The sequence below is a fragment of the Poromitra crassiceps genome (genome assembly GCF_964638095.1).
Source record: "Poromitra crassiceps genome assembly, chromosome: 12".
Lineage (NCBI taxonomy): Eukaryota > Metazoa > Chordata > Actinopteri > Beryciformes > Melamphaidae > Poromitra > Poromitra crassiceps.
Genome location: NC_139632.1, coordinates 39,744,002 through 39,764,293, shown reverse-complemented (window position 1 = coordinate 39,764,293; position 20,292 = coordinate 39,744,002). Strand labels below are relative to the sequence as shown.

The window sequence follows — 20,292 nt, the reverse complement described above, 5'->3', positions numbered from 1 at the left end:
GCTGCTGATCAGATCCCAGTTTAGCTTTCACACCGTTAGCCTGAAACATGTCAGAGCTGTTTACAGGGTATAGCTACCTCAGGGCTCTGTCAACGCGTTACGTTGCTGTTAGCTTTCTGTGATGCGTTTACGTTAGCGTTAGCTTTCTGTGATGCATTTACGTTAGTGTTAGCGTTAGCTTTCTGTGATGCGTTTACGTTAGCGTTAGCTTTCTGTGATGCGTTTACCTTAGCGTTAGCTTTCTGTGATGCGTTTACGTTAGCGTTAGCTTTCTGTGATGCGTTTACGTTAGCGTTAGCTTTCTGTGATGCGTTAGTAAGTATTGCAATAAGTACGTTGAAAGGGTCTGTTAGTTTTTCAAAGCCTAATAAGCTTAAATAGCTATATAAAAAAGCTATATAAAAAAGCTGAAGGGGCATCCAGGTGGCTCACCTGGTACAGCGCGTACCATTAAGGCATAGTCCTTTGCGCGGCTGGCCCCGTGTTTGAATCCGACCCGTGGTCCTTTGCCAGTTGCCACATGTCACCCCGCCTCTCTCTCTCCCCACCTTTCCTGTCAAGCAACCTACATGTCCTATACAATAAAGGCAAACATGTATTATAAATCATTTATTAATAAATAATTTATCGGAAAAAAAAATCTAAAATTAGGTGAAACATAGAGGTCATTCTTCCCAGAGTGTTTCGGACACACACACAAAAAAGATCAACACTTTATTATTATTATACTTGTTTCACAAATAACAGTGGACATTTGTAGAAACAGGGAGCACAACTCAAATTATCACATTAATACAAACAAAGTAATAATAATAATAGCTGGTGTTCACGGCTAGTTCGCCAAGAGGCTCAGACACGTTAATGTGGTATTAATTGATGTGTGATTTACTGAGGCCATATGGCACACTGTTAAAATACTTCTCACAGCAGAGAGATGGAAATATTTGCACAGAAAGCTAGACTACACAGTGATGTCTACAAGCAGCACGGATCTGATCAACTGTTTAATTTCTCCCAAACACATTTGCTCCAAGTTAAAGTGGTATGAATTCTATAGTTGCTGACGCTAACCCGTGACCTACTGAATCGTGAGTAACCATAAAACATTTCACTTGGAGCAAAAACAAAAAATGAAGATGGGGGGAAATCAAAAGATTCCAGCTGTAAAACTCGTTATATAAGGATTTCTTGAAATATCTATGGAGAAATGAATGGGGGACTCTCTTCCGGGGCAATAAATGTCACATGACTGTTCAGCTCTATAGAGCAATGTGCAATAAATACACAAGCGCGTTAGTACTTTTGCACAGTAATTCTCACAGTTTCTTTCTAAGCTGTTGTGTTGTCAATGCCTGTATGTCTCTGCTACTAACCTCAATATAAAAACATGGAGGCATATAAGGAACAAAAATGACTTGGAAATGTTGCCAATCATGTATTGTGGCTTTTAAGCTCTGATGTGGCTTGTGTAGGCTATAGTCTCTGTGGTCAATCATGCTGTTTTTCATTAGGCTGGTCCCCACATGTGAACACCCAAATGGATTCAGTCTGTCTGTGAATGCTGTGCAGCAGCTGTGACAGACAGTGTGTGACTGCCTGCTGCTTAATCCTTATACATTTAGAGCAGATGGACGAAGGTGACAACCAAAGGTGCACAGTCTGCACACTGTGTGTGTGTGTGTGTGTGTGTGTGTGTGTGTGTGTGTGTGTGTGTGTGTGTGTGTGTGTGTGTGTGTGTGTGTGTGTTGGAGTTTTGTCACCCAACTTGACAAAGACCATGTGAGTGTTGCAGCTCAGTCGGTGAATCTAGAAGTAATCCACAGATTCCTTGAGCTCAAACGAACAGCTTTTAGTCTGTTTCCCAGAGCTGTCCTACAGCCATCTACAGTATCAGAGCTGTCCCACAGCCATCTACAGTATCAGAGCTGTCCTACAGCCGCTATCTATAGTATCAGAGCTGTCCTACAACCATCTACAGTATCAGAGCTGTCCTACAGCCATCTGCAGTATCAGAGCTGTCCTACAGCCATCTACAGTATCAGAGCTGTCCTACAGCCATCTGCAGTATCAGAGCTGTCCTACAGCTGCAGTATCAGAGCTGTCCTACAGCCATCTGCAGTATCAGAGCTGTCCTACAGCCATCTGCAGTATCAGAGCTGTCCTACAGCCATCTACAGTATCAGAGCTGTCCTACAGCCATCTGCAGTATCAGAGCTGTCCTACAGCCATCTACAGTATCAGAGCTGTCCTACAGCCATCTGCAGTATCAGAGCTGTCCTACAGCCATCTACACAGAGCTGTCCTACAGCCATCTGCAGTATCAGAGCTGTCCTACAGCCATCTGCAGTATCAGAGCTGTCCTACAGCCATCTGCAGTATCAGAGCTGTCCTACAGCCATCTGCAGTATCAGCGCTGTCCTACAGCCATCTGCAGTATCAGAGCTGTCCCACAGCCATCTACAGTATCAGAGCTGTCCTACAGCCATCTGCAGTATCAGAGCTGTCCTACAACCATCTACAGTATCAGAGCTGTCCTACAGCCATCTGCAGTATCAGAGCTGTCCTACAACCATCTACAGTATCAGAGCTGTCCTACAGCCATCTGCAGTATCAGAGCTGTCCTACAACCATCTACAGTATCAGAGCTGTCCCACAGCCATCTACAGTATCAGAGCTGTCCTACAGCCATCTACAGTATCAGAGCTGTCCTACAGCCATCTACAGTATCAGAGCTGTCCTACAGCCATCTACAGTATCAGAGCTGTCCCACAGCCATCTACAGTATCAGAGCTGTCCTACAGCCATCTGCAGTATCAGAGCTGTCCTACAGCCATCTGCAGTATCAGAGCTGTCCTACAACCATCTGCAGTATCAGAGCTGTCCTACAGCCATCTGCAGTATCAGAGCTGTCCTACAACCATCTGCAGTATCAGAGCTGTCCTACAGCCATCTGCAGTATCAGAGCTGTCCCACAGCCATCTACAGTATCAGAGCTGTCCTACAACCATCTGCACAGAGCTGTCCTACAACCATCTGCACAGAGCTGTCCTACAACCATCTGCACAGAGCTGTCCTACAACCATCTACAGTATCAGAGCTGTCCTACAGCCATCTGCAGCATCAGAGCTGTCCTACAGCCATCTACAGTATCAGAGCTGTCCTACAGCCATCTGCAGTATCAGAGCTGTCCTACAGCCATCTACAGTATCAGAGCTGTCCTACAGCCATCTGCAGTATCAGAGCTGTCCTACAGCCATCTACAGTATCAGAGCTGTCCTACAGCCATCTACACAGAGCTGTCCTACAGCCATCTGCACAGAGCTGTCCTACAGCCATCTGCACAGAGCTGTCCTACAACCATCTGCATAGAGCTGTAATACAGCCATCTGCAGTATCAGAGCTGTCCTACAGCCATCTACACAGAGCTGTCCTACAGCCATCTACACAGAGCTGTCCTACAGCCATCTACAGTATCAGAGCTGTCCTACAGCCATCTACACAGAGCTGTCCTACAGCCATCTGCACAGAGCTGTCCTACAGCCATCTACACAGAGCTGTCCTACAGCCATCTGCACAGAGCTGTCCTACAGCCATCTACACAGAGCTGTCCTACAGCCATCTGCACAGAGCTGTCCTACAGCCATCTACACAGAGCTGTCCTACAACCATCTGCATAGAGCTGTAATACAGCCATCTGTATCAGAGCCATCTGCAGTATCAAAGATGTTTTCCAGAGTTGTATCTGCAGTATCAACGATGTGTTAGTGATTCTATTGCCTTTTAGCCTACTAGGCCTCTCGCCTGCTCGATTCCTATGCACGCCCGCTGCACGGGCTCACCCGCCCTGCAGCTGGCCCTGCAGCTCGCATACATAGCTCGCCCGCCCTGCAGCTCGCGAGCTCACATGCTCTTATGAGATCACTGATGATGTCACAAACTGATGATGTCACAACTTCGCATCACTGATGATGACATCACAATTGCTCTTATGACATCATGGGCATTGTGACATCATCAGTGATTTATGTCACAATGCACAATTGCTCAAGTGACATCACTGATCTACATGTAGTAGGACCTGGGAGGGTTCAATTATGAATCCCAAGAAATATACTACTGTAGAAGCATTTCATTTTGGGATTATGTTGCTTGATATCACTCCTTTTTTCTAAGAGCTTACTTACCAAACTTACATTACATCTAGTGTATATCTACGAGCTGATGTAACCACTTATTGTGAAGAAATCACTCATGTTTTGAAAGCAATCTTCTAAGAAAGAACTCCCTTTGTCCCCATGAGAAACGCCCTGACAGTCCCCTACAGGGACTCCAGCTAGGAGCAGAACAATTTGCCATGTATCCCACTATTCTTTGCTTTCATGTGGACCATAATGTGGGGCCAGAATTGTGGTCAGAATGAAGCCCAACATGTAGCATGTAGCATGTAGCTAATTTCAGTGGTCCCAATCATGTACAGTTACCTTGATACTTTGTGTCTAAATGCTGTGCTAAGATCAATTTTGAAACTTAATCTCCCAAATCATGCCGGTCCCGTCAATGTGTTTATATTGACAAGTATCTACCTACCTAGTATGCAGTGTAGCTTGACATCTGCTTATAATAGTGCTTCCTGGCTCCCAGACTCTCCCAGACCCCCTGTCAGCTTTTAAAAACCCAACGCTTCTGACCTTTGAACTGGCCATACATCATGTCTGCCTGCACCACTCCTTTCCACACTTTGAAGTCCCAACAATACAGAACATCCTTCCTAGCTAAGAGCCAAGCTCCGGTTGCATAACTCCGCTGTTCAATTATGTTCCTGGACAGCCAGAGAACAACTCCTAGATCCTCTGCTCCTCCCCATTTTGGCACACTGTGTTGTATACTTTGCACTTTGTTCCTCATTGTTTTGTCCATGCAAAGTGCATTTTCAAACTTGTAAATGCACCAATGCGGGCTCATAGTTGCCCGTTTAGTTTTTTGTCTTCTTTGTCCATGTGTCACATGATCATCTATCTCAGACACCACTGATTGGATTTTGATCAAGCGGCAACATCCATCCGTCTTGGGAAAATGAAGCCGTTCCTCAAATGGCCACTTGAGGCTGGCTCCAAAAGCGAGTCATTCCCCATAGACCTCCATGTTAAAATGCCCAACTTTACAGCAGAAATAAACATGTTTACAAGAAAATGGTTTTGGTCGCTATAGCTAATTTCCCTGTTCATGACAAATGTACAGGGGCGTGAATTTCTATATAACTCAGCCAAATATCTTAGCATATCTTAGCACCGTGTCTCCACAGTGTCCACATAATGAGATCTGATTGCGATCTGTTCAGGCAAGCTCCATAGAGTAAAGCGGCAGAAAAACAGCGGTAACTGTTGGTGTATGTGGTTTGAGAGGACACATTGGATTTACACTTGTGTTCAATGTGGTCACAATGCGTCCCTGACCACCTCCGGGGAGGTGGTTAAAATAAAACGAGAATAAAATAAACAGTGAAACAGTTTATACAGTGAGATTGTATGGCTGCAAAAAAAAACAGTCAGATTGTGGAGAAGTCAATGGGAAAATGACTGTACTTCTCACTTGATTTATTACCTCAGTAAACACTTTCCTAATGAGTTTATGGTCTCAATTGCTGCAGCAGCTTCAAGTCTTCTTCAATACAGCTACAGCATCATGTTAATTGTCTCAATGATTATCCCATTTAGAGTAATAGATCATAACGTAGACCAGGCCTATTCAACTGGCGGCCCGCGGGCCGGATACGGCCCGTTTGAATTTTGATTCGGCCCGCCAGAGTTTGATATAATTTTTTTTATTTTTTTATTTTTTTTGGGTGGGGGACAAAGATCTATGACTGGCCCGGGAGAAGCTTTTTTATTTCATTTTTCCTTGTTTGTTACATTACAGTGTTTGATTTTCATCATAATCGGGTTTTCCATAATAATAATAAGTTCAGTGTTTATGCCTGTGTTGCTGTCTGTTGTAGTGTAAAATGACTAAAGGGAGAGCAGGTGGTTACATGAAAGTGAGTGAGAAAAGGAGAAGATACTGAATAATGACATCACAACAGTAGGCTATAATCCTAATGTTAATTTAAAATTAAATATTCTTCTAAATATGGATAAAAGTCCAAAAAACAGTCGAGATTCCATTCCTTACAGCACCCCCTACTTAATAATAGTTCCAGCACGGCTGCGAAAATGTGGTGGCGGGTTGTGTCAAGTGTACATATAATGGCTCGGGGTCTGGCCCCCGGCCCCTTAGGTTTCTGACAATGTGGCCCCCTGAACAATTTAGTTGAATAGCCCTGACGTGACTAATATAAGCCTTGGGGCACGATTGCCTGTGCAGTGATTTTCCAAGGATGCTAGCTGTGACATTATGTTGACCTTCATATAAGACAAAGGGTAACTTACCATTACACCTGTGATTCCCTCCCATTCACTTCCCACTATCCCACCTACAAGAGTTTTCCTACCGGTTTCGGTGGAACCTTTACTTGTCATAAATTCATGTTATAAATGCACTTTCAGATCATTTCATGTGTATTGTATTTGTATAGTATTACAGTACATGCTGCTTCAGGAGTTGTTCCGCCCCAGCAAATAACATTTCTGAGGTGATGTACTGTAGTACATTATAATGAATGCTGTGTCAGTAATATCCTTGGTAAGTCAGCAGACTTTTAGCCTGCATTTATTCCAGGCAATATCAATGTTCCTCTGTTCTGGGTGTCTATTAGCCATGTGCTCTCTCTCTCTCTCTCTCTCTCTCTCTCTCTCTCTCTCTCTCTCTCTCTCTCTCTCTCTCTCTCTCTCATCCCTCCCTTATTTCAACCCCACCTCCACCCTAGCAGCATGTTCCTGGGCAATAAAGTGTGGCCAGTGTTAATGCACGTCTTCATTCTCAGTGACAGAGAGACGTTTGTTCACTGTAGACTACAGTCAGAGCTTCAGGGTGCAGGGGGACTGTATAACCATTACACCGGCGCAGGGTAGTTATGAGTGAACACACATACACGGACACACACACACACCGCACGCACGCACACACACACACACACACACACACACACACACACACACACACACACACACACACGACACAAGCAGTGTCTGAGAATGCAAGTACGCTTCAGCCTTGTATTAAACTTTCCATCATATATATATTACATACTGTATGAAAGCCTGTCAGGAATGGATGTTTATAGAAAAGGCTGCAGACGATGATGCCAGTAGACTATATGACCCGATGTTTCCCCAAAGAATATGTTCTGGATCAGGTAGAAAGGCCTGTAAAAACAGCACTGAGGCTCCATTTATACCACAACAGTCTGCATAAAACGGCAAACCTTTACTGTATTTTGCCCCTTCGTTCACATGACAACAGCATTTTGGGGGCCTGAAAACACAAACTTTTGAAACGGGGTTCCAGAGTGGAATCTTTTTTGAAACGGCAGCCTTACCGTCACTGTGTGTAAACGATACGCAATTCTTGTGAAAACTGTGATGACACGGCCCCACTTCGCTGATGGCTTTACGTTTTTCAGCCTAATAATAGGCATGCACAAATGGAAGAGCAACAACAATGGCGACCTGCATATCAGCTGTTACGATGCCGACCTGTTGCTGGCGACCCAGCCCAGGTTTCCTCGTATACCTCCAAAAATATTAGAAGCACACGTCCGAGGGCCGCCGTCCACCGCCTGGCTGTGTTTTCCTCAGATGGCTTTGGGCTTTGAGGTCACCTGAGGTCACCTGGGCTTTGAGGTCACCTGGGCCTTGAAGTCACCTGGGCTTTGAGGTCACCTGAGGTCACCTGGGCTTTGAGGTCACCTGGGCCTTGAAGTCACCTGGGCTTTGAGGTCACCTGAGGTCACCTGGGCGTTGATGTCACCTGGGCTTTGAGGTCACCTGAGGTCACCTGGGCTTTGAGGTCACCTGAGGTCACCTGGACTTTGAGGTCACCTGGGCGCTTTGAGGTCACCTGGGCGCTTTGAGGTCACCTGGGCGCTTTGAGGTCACCTGGGCTTTGAGGTCACCAGGGCTTTGTTGTGTGGGAACTCCTTTCCTCCTGCCGTTTTGCTTGATGCCGTTTCGATCATTTTTGCAGATCTGTCTACATAAGGATCGCAGATCGAAAGGCCAAGACAAAAGTTTGACGTTTTATGCAGAGATTGTTGTCGTCCAAAGACGCCCTGAAACTCAGCAGTTTGAAAACTACAAAAAGGAGTCAGTGAAATACAAGAATACACCTCTGATGCCTACTGGATTGTTGCTTCTTTGGTGATGTACTAATAATAACTTCTCCCTGCCTACCAATCTCTTAATTTATCTCTCTCTCTGCCCTTTCATCTAACCTTATTATTACCTCTATTTGTCTGAATGAATTGGTCTGTCAAAGCACACTGATTATTTCTCCTCAGATTAGTTTGTGCAACGGGGCAGATGATATCCCCTGTTGTGTGCATTTGTGTGTGCCTGCACTGACTGCCTGGAAGTAGCTGATGTTTCCCCGTGTGCCTGCACTGACTGCCTGGAAGTAGTGTATGTTTCCCTGTGTGATGGCACTGACTGTCTGGAAGTAGCTGATGTTTCCCTGTGTGATGCCACTGACTGCCTGGAAGTAGCTGATGTTTCCCTGTGTGATGGCACTGACTGTCTGGAAGTAGCTGATGTTTCCCTGTGTGATGCCACTGACTGCCTGGAAGTAGCTGATGTTTCCCTGTGTGATGGCACTGACTGCCTGGAAGTAGCTGATGTTTCCCTGTGTGATGGCACTGACTGTCTGGAAGTAGCTGATGTTTCCCTGTGTGATGCCACTGACTGCCTGGAAGTAGCTGATGTTTCCCTGTGTGATGGCACTGACTGTCTGGAAGTAGCTGATGTTTCCCTGTGTGATGGCACTGACTGTCTGGACGTAGCTGATGTTTCCCTGTGTGATGGCACTGACTGTCTGGAAGTAGCTGATGTTTCCCTGTGTGATGGCACTGACTGCCTGGAAGTAGCTGATGTTTCCCTGTGTGATGGCACTGACTGCCTGGAAGTAGCTGATGTTTCCCTGTGTGATGGCACTGACTGTCTGGACGTAGCTGATGTTTCCCTGTGTGATGGCACTGACTGTCTGGAAGTAGCTGATGTTTCCCTGTGTGATGGCACTGACTGCCTGGAAGTAGCTGATGTTTCCCTGTGTGATGGCACTGACTGTCTGGACGTAGCTGATGTTTCCCTGTGTGATGGCACTGACTGTCTGGAAGTAGCTGATGTTTCCCTGTGTGATGGCACTGACTGCCTGGAAGTAGCTGATGTTTCCCTGTGTGATGGCACTGACTGTCTGGACGTAGCTGATGTTTCCCTGTGTGATGGCACTGACTGTCTGGAAGTAGCTGATGTTTCCCTGTGTGATGGCACTGACTGCCTGGAAGTAGCTGATGTTTCCCTGTGTGATGGCACTGACTGTCTGGACGTAGCTGATGTTTCCCTGTGTGATGGCACTGACTGTCTGGAAGTAGCTGATGTTTCCCTGTGTGATGGCACTGACTGTCTGGACGTAGCTGATGTTTCCCTGTGTGATGGCACTGACTGTCTGGACGTAGCTGATGTTTCCCTGTGTGATGCCACTGACTGTCTGGAAGTAGTGTATGTTTCCCTGTGTGATGGCACTGACTGCCTGGACGTAGCTGATGTTTCCCTGTGTGATGGCACTGACTGTCTGGAAGTAGTGGATGTTTCCCTGTGTGATGGCACTGACTGCCTGGAAGTAGCTGATGTTTCCCTGTGTGATGCCACTGACTGTCTGGACGTAGCTGATGTTTCCCTGTGTGATGGCACTGACTGCCTGGACGTAGCTGATGTTTCCCTGTGTGATGGCACTGACTGTCTGGAAGTAGTGTATGTTTCCCTGTGTGATGGCTCTGACTGTCTGGAAGTAGTGTATGTTTTCCTGTGTGATGGCACTGACTGCCTGGAAGTAATGTATGTTTCCCTGTGTGATGCCACTGACTGTCTGGAAGTAGTGTATGTTTTCCTGTGTGATGGCACTGACTGCCTGGAAGTAGTGTATGTTTCCCTGTGTGATGGCACTGACTGTCTGGACGTAGCTGATGTTTCCCTGTGTGATGGCACTGACTGTCTGGAAGTAGTGTATGTTTTCCTGTGTGATGGCACTGACTGCCTGGAAGTAGTGTATGTTTCCCTGTGTGATGGCACTGACTGCCTGAACGTAGCTGATGTTTCCCTGTGTGATGGCACTGACTGCCTGGACGTAGCTGATGTTTCCCTGTGTGATGGCACTGACTGTCTGGAAGTAGCGCATTTCCTGTGTGATGGCTCTGACTGTCTGGAAGTAGCTGATGTTTCCCTGTGTGATGGCTCTGACTGTCTGGAAGTAGCTGATGTTTCCCTGTGTGATGCCAATGACTGTCTGGAAGTAGATGATGTTTCCCTGTGTGATGCCACTGACTGTCTGGAAGTAGCTGATGTTTCCCTGTGTGATGCCACTGACTGTCTGGAAGTAGCTGATGTTTCCCTGTGTGATGGCACTGACTGTCTGGAAGTAGCTGATGTTTCCCTGTGTGATGGCACTGACTGCCTGGAAGTAGCTGATGTTTCCCTGTGTGATGGCACTGACTGTCTGGACGTAGCTGATGTTTCCCTGTGTGATGGCACTGACTGTCTGAAAGTAGCTGATGTTTCCCTGTGTGATGGCGTACATCTTACCATTCTGTCTCCCTTTACAGATGAGATCATGCAGCAGGAGATCAGGCCCCTGCTGGCTGTAGACATCATAGAGCAGCTTCATCGCCAGTTTGCCATGCTCTCAGGTACGTAACAAGACACCCCACTCTCCCCTAGTCCAGTGGTTCTCAAACTCTTTCACCTCAAGGATCCCTGAACTTACACAATTTATTAGACCACAGACCGCCATTTGATAAGATTTTGTCCCAGGCTCCCCCATCTGATAAGTTTGTTATGTTTTTGCTACAGTGTTTCCCATACATAAAGGAATTTGTGGCGGGCCGCCACAATAATGTTTTGACCGCCACAATAAGATGTTGACCAAAAAAAAAATTTTTTTTTACAGTGCACCTGAACGCAACATGCAAGATATCCGCTGAATAAGTGTCCAATAAATGTTCATGTCATTCTGGCCAATACTTCTGTTATAGCATTTCAGTCTGGAATATGGAATATCTTTCAATAATCTATGATTTAGCTGCTAAATTGTCAAATACCGCCATCTGCTCGCTACCCAGGCACTTATGTATGTACTTAACCTAACTAACTTAACCTAACTATCCGGTGTGCACAACACTGTCAGCCTAAACTCCGGCTGACACCCCAAAAACCTACAATCCGCTACAGAAAAATGTATATTGTTTGTTTATTAACTGGCCCCTCGCCTTCTATCATTTCACGAAAGTGGCAAAGCAAGTTGAGTATCCCTGACCTATAGGGAGAAATTTAGTTTGTCATTGTAAACCCACAGCACAGTAATGATGACATGTTCTTCATAGATCTAGCCTTTTAATTTTGCTCTTAAGCTTTCTCAAAGTACACCAAATTCATGCATTTTACTTTAAAATGTTTTAAAAAATCGCGCGGGGGAGCATGCCCCCGCGCCCCCTGAGGGGGTCTGCGGTCCCCCACCACAGATTCTCAAAATCCTGTGGGGGAAACACTGTGCTATGTTTTATTACAGAAAGCGTATGAAACCAATAGTCATACATTATGTCATTGTGTTACTTGTGGATGGAATTATGATAAAAATAGTTATTCCCCTTTTTGATGGGTATGGTACAACACACCTCACTCTCCCCTGCTCTACACTGTATATTGAAACATACCATATCTCCCCCTGTCTGCACTGTAATGTTGTTACACTGAACCCTCCACTAGCCTCTACTGTATGGTACAACATACCCTGATCTCCCCTAATCTATTCACTATGTTACAATAGACCCTTCTCACGGGGGCCATTTTGTGTCGAGAAGGCAGGGTAAACACAGGTGCAAGCCAAACACTAATGAGGGTTTCCAACTTCCATGATTGGAATTTGGAAACCCTCATTAGTGTGTTGCTTGCACCTGTGTTTATTCTGCCTTTTCAACACAACATGGCCCCCGTGAGAAGGGTCTATACACTGCACTCTCTCCTTATCTTAGTTTTATATCGCAGCACACCTCACTCTTCCCTCGTCCATATGAACTCCACTTCACTCTAGTCCAGAAGTGGCAACACGCCCCATCCTCGCCCTCTACAGGTGTCTGGTGGGTACTTCTAGGGCAGTGGTTCTCAAACTCTTTTTGGCTTCAGTACACACTTTCCCAGAGTTTTGAATCCAAGTACCCCCTTTACCCGACTACAACATTTTGCTTAGAAAACTGCAAGAGAAACAAGAGAAACCACCTTTTGAAGAAGACAACGTTACAAAATAAGAAATGGAGTAAAAGAGTTCCCTCCTGAGCAGATTTAGTTTAATATTTAATTTATTTTTTCATGATTTATTCTGACATTTGTCCATTTCCCCCTTTCTCTCAAGTACCCCCTGTAGGACCTCCATGTACCCCTAGACTCGGTACGCGTACCCCAGTTTGGGAAGCACTGCTCTAGGGTACCCACCTCTAACACTGTCCCCTCGAGAGCCACTTCTCCCTGTTCGTTACGTGCTGGTATCCTGCAAACTTTCTGTTTCGATTCGGCTGATACACGCTGAAGTAATGGCAACTTCAGCCCAACTCCAGCACATTCACAGGCCTTCCTAAGCTGTTGTTTTGGTCAGTGCTATGAGTCATAGAGAGAAGGACTGTGTGATAACGCAGCTGTTTGGTTCACTCACAAATCCTTATTTCCCTTAGGGGAAATGGCGATGGGTAATGTGCTATTTCATAGAACTGCAGCGGAAGCTATTCAGCTGTCCGTCAGGTTGGTGTTGTGATTGTTGGGACAGAATGGAGATAGGAAATGTATCAGAGTTTATGAGCAGTTCAATCCCAGATAACACTGTGCTTCAGCTCGGGCCTTCCTGTTGCTGTCATGGGAAAAGGCCGTTTTTTCACCTCCTCCTGTTGTCTGGCAGAGCGCCCTCTATCTGTCAGCACGCCTCCATGTCCTTATGCTGCCTCTTTTCATCATGCAGCTGGATTTGGGGAGAACTTTTACACACACACATGGCTAACCTCTTAATGAGCACAAAGGAAAGGTTGATTTGACACAATACACAACTGTTGGCAACTCACCTTCTGCTTGTATTACAAAGAGAAGATTGGCAGCAGTTTCACTCCTGTTTGTCCGCTATTAAATTAGGTTTCTGCAGTCGTTGCAGAATTGTAAAATAATTTTGCCAAAGATTCATCCTATTGAAATCAAGGCAGGAAAACAACAATCAACAGGTTTCTGGTTGCCAAAATGTATCAGATGTTGCCACTTAAATCCAGCACGAAAACAAAGTGTGTTGCCTAGTTCTTCTTATTTTTTATGTAAAGCACTTTATACCATTGTTTTGAAAAGGGCTGGGCTATATAAAACAATATAAACAAAGTTATTATTAATATGATGATGATGATATTATTATTATTATTATTATTATTATTTATTTATTTATTTATTTATTTATTTATTTATTTATTTATTTATGTGTTTATTTATTTATTTGTTTATTTATTTATTTATTTATTTATTTATTTATTTATTTATTTATTTATTCATTTATTTTGCAGTTGTACAGATGTGGAGGGATGCCTTCCCATCAATATATCACCATGATCTGAATTCAACAGTGGAAGTGCAGGAAAGACAACAACTAAAGAAATATCTATAAAGTGGATACCGTATGTTAACTGGGAGCAGAGTGACAAGGGACTCCTGTGCTAAGTGACGTAGCCAAAAGGCATAATGATATAGAAGTAGGTTCGGTATTGTGGTGAGATATTTCGTTTTAACCTTTAAATAAGTCCATTTACTAGAGAGTAAATTGTAACATAGTTTATTTACAAAACAAAAGTCCACACACACGGATCCGGATCACTGCCTGCTCTCACTACTTCCTTAAGATGGCAAATGACCCCGAACAAAGGAGGTCTTACTTCTTTATAACCTTTGGTCTAGGCTCCGCCCAGACACTGTGTCTGCAGTTCACAGCGCCCTCTATCTTCCTGGAGTAGTAATGAACAGGATTATTTATCTACAGTTCCCTCCTTTTTTTCCTTATAAGGAAAAACTTAACTGAGGGATTTATTATAAAGTTGCTTTTTGGTTTTGCAACTTTTGTCTATCAGCATACATCATCAGCATTTTGACATCCCACCCCATCCAGAGATGCGCACAAGCAGGTCCACAACGCAGCCTTTCCCAGATCACATAATCCACAAAGTCCAAACCACTTCTATGAATCAAATGACCCGGGAACCATGTTATGAACCACCCTGCACACAGCTCTGCACTGAGTGCGGTGACTTTTAACAGCTTATTCACATGCAGAGGTAAACCTACTTTTTCCATTTGCTTTCCTTCGAAGTAGGGAAAGGCCTCTGCGAGCTTCTACTGTTATAGAACCACTCACTTAAAAAGCCTGTGCATAACCCAGCCTACCAGCGATACCAAAAGTCTATGATGATGCTTATTATATAATGATAATGTTTATACTATATTATAATAGGCCTTTTATACAATACTTCTAGAATTAATTAGTTACATACTCTAGTACTAGACACAACATACATTCAATTCAATCATTTACAGTACATATTATTACACTTAACAGCTTTCAAGGTTTATAGTTCACTATCAATTATTTGGCATATGTTTCTGAATTCAATTAGGGAGTGCAGGATTCTTGTGGCAGTTTTATTTCTTCTTCGTCCTCGCGTTGGGTCGTCTTCATTGGCTCCACCTACTTGCTATTCACACACTTCATTCATTCCACTTCATTCATTAAATCAATATCCTTTCTCACTGCTAAACTGTCTGTTTTATTGAAATGTTCCTTTGTCTTGAACTCGATGTCTCCCTCGATGTTCCTGGTTTTCCTGAAACAGAAAATCTAATCTTAGTTCTCCTTTATATAAATCAGTTTATCTCAACAGTCATAAGTATCTTCTATTCCGAATTAACTGCTCCCTCCTTTGTTGATCTAACCCTAGGGGATAAGATTGTTAATCATATTCATTATAACCAGCGTTCATGCAGACATTACAAAATGAAATTCAAGGATTTTCCAGTACTTTCCATAACACTATGTTCATTGTCAAGGATTTCACATAACCAAGACTTCATGGCAGCTGTAAGTTTGGCTCAAAAGCCATCAATTTTACAATTTATTTTATTGGGTATTTGATAATTTATTGGTCTGACAACACAAAAGCTTAACTTCTGTGTGATCAGATCAAACCCCCTCTTTCCTCACGTTCCACATTATTTGTTTCGGTTTTGCATACGCTGTTTCTACTTGGCTTAGACAACCTGTATGATGATAGGGTTAGCCTTAGGTGAGGGAAAATTGCAAAGTAAACTGGCTTATTAATCAATGTTAGGCCACATTTAGTATATTTTGAAAGACAAACCAAGGACCACTCAAAATCTGTCCACAAACCTCATTCGGCCTCAGGGCCGTGCTTTAGAAACCTGTATTGAATTTTCAACTTGCCAATTCATCTCAAAATACTGCACAATCCAGATTGCACATTTACGCTTAAAATCACACAGTATCTCAGCATTAAACTAAAACAATAACACTACTACAATTGCAACACACAAACACAGGTTCTCATTTCCGTTCAATTCTCATTAACAGCATAATTTGTATTAAGAATGATTCATCTCACCTCTTAAATTGAATCCTCTTCAATATTACCTGCCATGGATTCGGTCCCCTCCACGACTATTTGTCCAATAACTTTGGTTATAACAATCATCTTTTCATAGTTAGTTATGAATTAGTTAGTTTGGTTAGTGTATTAATTCATGCAGTATTTCAGCTGTTCCCATATTTCCACATGTCATACTTACCTTACTTTCTGATCCTGTAAACAATTAATCACACAACAAATAACACAAATAACCATTCTCTATCTACAGTATTGAGCTCACTTAGATTCTATAACAAATAAAATTCTCTCCTAGTCAGTCCGAAAATGTCAAGTCCGTCCCTTTCCCTCTCATACACACAGTCACAAGTCTGAACTCCGAACTCTTCATTATTCTCATTATTCTCCGCTTCCTTCCCCCCTCTGAAAATCGCTTCCAGATTTTCACTCCATTGTCCATCTCTGTATAACAGACAAGCATACAGATTAATGACAATTTACACTTTTAAAAAGCAAGATTATTTTCTCCATCTGCAAACCTCCAGACTTCCTTATAACGAAATAAAATTAGACTGAATATTACTTAACCAATACACTTTAGTTTAGTTGGAGTTTACCCAATGTGGAGTTCACATTCAAATTTTGTTCTTCAAACCCTGTTTACAATGACAGACAGACGGCTCTTCTCGGTCTTCAAATTAGCATTTCAATCACTTTTGCTGCAATAAAAGCCTTTGATCAGCATTACTTCCAATTCTTTTATCAACTGTTTGCTGTGAAAGGAAAATAGTAGTACCAAATTCTGTTGGTTTGAATGATTACCCGCTGTCCACGCTTTATTATGCTGAAGCACTGACTAAAAGCTCTCCACATAAGCACTGCTTCCCCTCCTTCTTGGTATCTGAAAGATAAGAGTTAATTGTCCCTGCACATCATTCTTAAATGACACCCATTGATATAACAGATTAACATGAACTGGCCTTGCTTTTTCTTCTCCTGTAACCAAAAGCTTGCACTGCAGGTTTTTCTTTGAAACAAAGCCCACTCTCCTCTTTTTAGCCAAATGCTTGGTTAGTGTTGACTCCCTTTTGCATACTCACACCTACTGGGGACCAATCGCTTTCACATCCTGTAGTGAGCGCTCTTGCTCATTCTGTGAAATTAAACTTTAATTCAGATGTTTAATTTCCCCACTAATAGATTTGTTAATCACCACATGTCCGACCTAAAGGAAAATATTAAATTAGGAATAACAGCTTTTCTTCCTTCCTGCAAGTAAAGTAATGTTATGCTTCACCTCAGAGTTTTACATGACATCACCTCTCAGCCTACAGTCCCCTGTAAGAAAATTAGCATTTAGATTATTCCAAGTTCTCCTCCCATTTTCCTGTTAAGTCTCAGAGATTTAAATGACAAGACAACATTGTGTAAATGTCTACATTTGCTTGAAACTTATCAGTTCTTCATACTGTGGGGTTTTTTTTTAATTCCAGCACCTCCATCTCATCTCGGCCTGTTTCTGAAATGTTAAAACCAACATTAATACGCTTTCATAATGTACGATTTTCCTGCACACAACAACTGCCTCCTCTCTTCCTCCCATTCCAGAACAACTTGATTCCCTTCCTGCAGCCCATGGTTCCGTTTCTGAAACATACACAAAATATGTTAACCCCTAGCATAGATATCCCATTTTCATTTATTACTTAATTTTCTGTGCTCTCATTTTCTCCAGTTCAGCTGGACTCCGTCTGAAATAAAAGAACATAGTGCTTTATTTACTTGTGACTTAATCGCGGTAGACAATTCATTTTCTCTTCTTCTCAACTTTCAGCAAAGTTAAAGATGGATCTTCATAAAGCAGTGTAACACAATAAAATACTAACAAAGGATTTCTAACCCACAATGACTTCATCTGAAATGAGGTTCATCGTGTTGTTTATATTCATAGCCTTCACCTTGTCTCTACTTCTAATTGGCAACATAAATTGGAAGAATCTGAAATTCAACTCAAATTATGGATATTGATATTACCATAATTAGACAATTCTGTGTTATTTATTCCCAACCAAATTTTCATTTTGCTCTCCACCTGAAATCTTACCATCTCAAAGTCTCACTCAGTGTTATTGTTTTCTACCCCCTCACCCCTACTTCAACTCTTCTTATCTCTGTTTAGGAAGAAGGGATGAGATGCATTGTCACTATGTTAAATAACTAAGTCCTTTTACCCAACTGGAGTCATTCTGTACTCTTATTCTTCAAGGAGCCTGCACATTGTAAGGACACTCCCTTATTCTGTGCTCCTCACTCTTACAACAAAAGCATCCTGTCCTCTTGTCTCTGTTCTTTTGTCTTTGATCAGGCTGCCCTGCTGTCACACCCCACCCCCCCCTGCTGCCATAATTGGAGGGGGGGTGGTTTACCTTCCTGTGAGATCCATCTCTCCTGTCTTTTGTTGCAATTTCTGTTTGCTTTGTATTTACAAATGCCTCAGTTATACTTATTTTCTCCTCTCCTGTCAATAATTCTACACTCTCATGTTTAACTATCTGTAATTGACGCATAGCTTGTACTAAGAATTCCTCTGCTTGTCTTTTGGCGATTTGAGCAGCCCATAAATTGTATACTATTTCATGTTCCCTTCGGGCCTGGTCATCCAATTGTTTAAGAGATAATTGTTCTAACACTGCATTTAATTTCGCTTTCTCAAAAGTGCCCATAGCTGGCCATGAACCCTGTGTCCAATAAGACCACTCAGTTGTCTTTTCGGCTGCCATGAGCCCATGCAGATTCATCATTTCTTGGATAGGCAGGATTTTCTTATCTTGATTTCTCAACTCCATTTCTGAAAATTACACAAATAGGTTATTACACAGCAAAGTTTCCCCTAATTCTACTTTATTTTACCAAGTTGCTTATTTACTATACAATCATGTGCTTTACTTCTAATCACGTTTGAGTAAAATATTTGTAGTTTTACACATGCAGTACATTCATTCACACAAAGACTACAAGTCCCTTTGTCCTTGTGTACAACACTCAAAATGGCCGACAGCCATGTGCTCCCCAACTCACACAATAACCAACCGGCGTAAAGCAGCTGCTGGCTTATAAATTAATTCCCTAATTATTAAGCCCCAGCTGAGGATAGAAACTATTGATGTGATAGTCAATGATTTTCTTTCATACAAGCCGATTTAACAAACAACCGCGGTAAAACAACACAGCCTCATATGTAACAGGTTTCTACTGCCATTGTTCATCCCAGCAACTGAATAGCATTCACACTTAGAAGCATCGTCTTATTAAATTTGTGCAACCACAACTGGTACTGCGTCTCTTTTCATTTCAGTATATACAAAATCTCCTGAGTGCCACTATCTCAGAGCGGCCAGCTTTTAAGCTTACCGTTTCTCACATAAACTCCCTTCAACATTCCTTACCATACACTTTTTATTTGCTAGCTAATTCAGTCACTGGATGACTAACGTACGTTTTATTACTTATTTATTTATATAGCGCTAATTATCTCCCAACCGGGGGAAATCCGGCGACTTCAAAGCATTTACTCCGCTTCCTCTAAGGATTTACTGTGGTCTCATGGGTCGCCAATGCGACTTCCGATTCCTTGTTAGCACATTAGCCACTGCTAACTATTGTACTAAACAGTCTCCCAGAACAGACAAGTTGGGTCTCTATCTAGAGCATATACTTTACAGGCCTCTAAGGTCTCATTCCCACACCTTGTGAACGATTCTGCTCCTAATAAAAAAACCCATCTAACGGTCAAATGCTTCCACCATATGTGTATAGCTGCATTCGCCAGAAGTAGATGAAACAGTCTGTTTTAAGAGACTACTGAACAAAGGATCGTCCCCCCTCCCGCACAGCCTCTAAGGATTTTATTTATTTACCTAGGTTCTTAATTCTCTCTCACTGGTAGGCCTACACAATCAGCAGCAGAATATCTGTTACATCAATAATATGATTAGTTACCGAACTCAGTTACCTTATAATATTTAAATGATTTCCACCTAGTGGATCCTTGAGGCTCCAACTTGCCTCTTAATCAAATTTCCCAATAGCAACATAGCGATCTTTCTTCCACGCTATTCTTTATGCTCTTTTAATCATTCGGTAACCAATCATCTATTGGGCACATTTAACACACAACACACTTAGACTTTTGTATTTCCAAATAATCAAATTACAACTCACCTTGGCTTCCCATTTGCTTCTCGCCGGCCTGCTCTGCCTGTGTTGTTGTTGATTTGCGCGCTCCACAGGAATTCAGGTCCGACGTGAAACAATGGCCCCAAACCTGCCCAACTATATCACTATACTTCCCCCCTCGACACGGGTTTCGGCAACCAAACTGTGGTGAGATATTTCGTTTTAACCTTTAAATAAGTCCATTTACTAGAGAGTAAATTGTAACATAGTTTATTTACAAAACAAAAGTCCACACACACGGATCC

At 42.9% G+C, this 20,292-nt stretch overlaps 1 protein-coding gene across 1 annotated transcript in view; it reads left to right on the top strand.

Moving 5' to 3' along the window:
- Positions 1-20,292, top strand: part of mcf2l2 (MCF.2 cell line derived transforming sequence-like 2) — a gene marked incomplete at both ends in the record, with an annotated part of 194,736 nt that overhangs the window by 53,232 nt on the left and 121,212 nt on the right. The window contains one exon of the mRNA XM_083647099.1: positions 10,748-10,831. Within this exon, the coding sequence (XP_083503225.1) occupies positions 10,748-10,831 (84 nt within the window). The remainder of the gene's footprint in view (positions 1-10,747; positions 10,832-20,292) is intronic.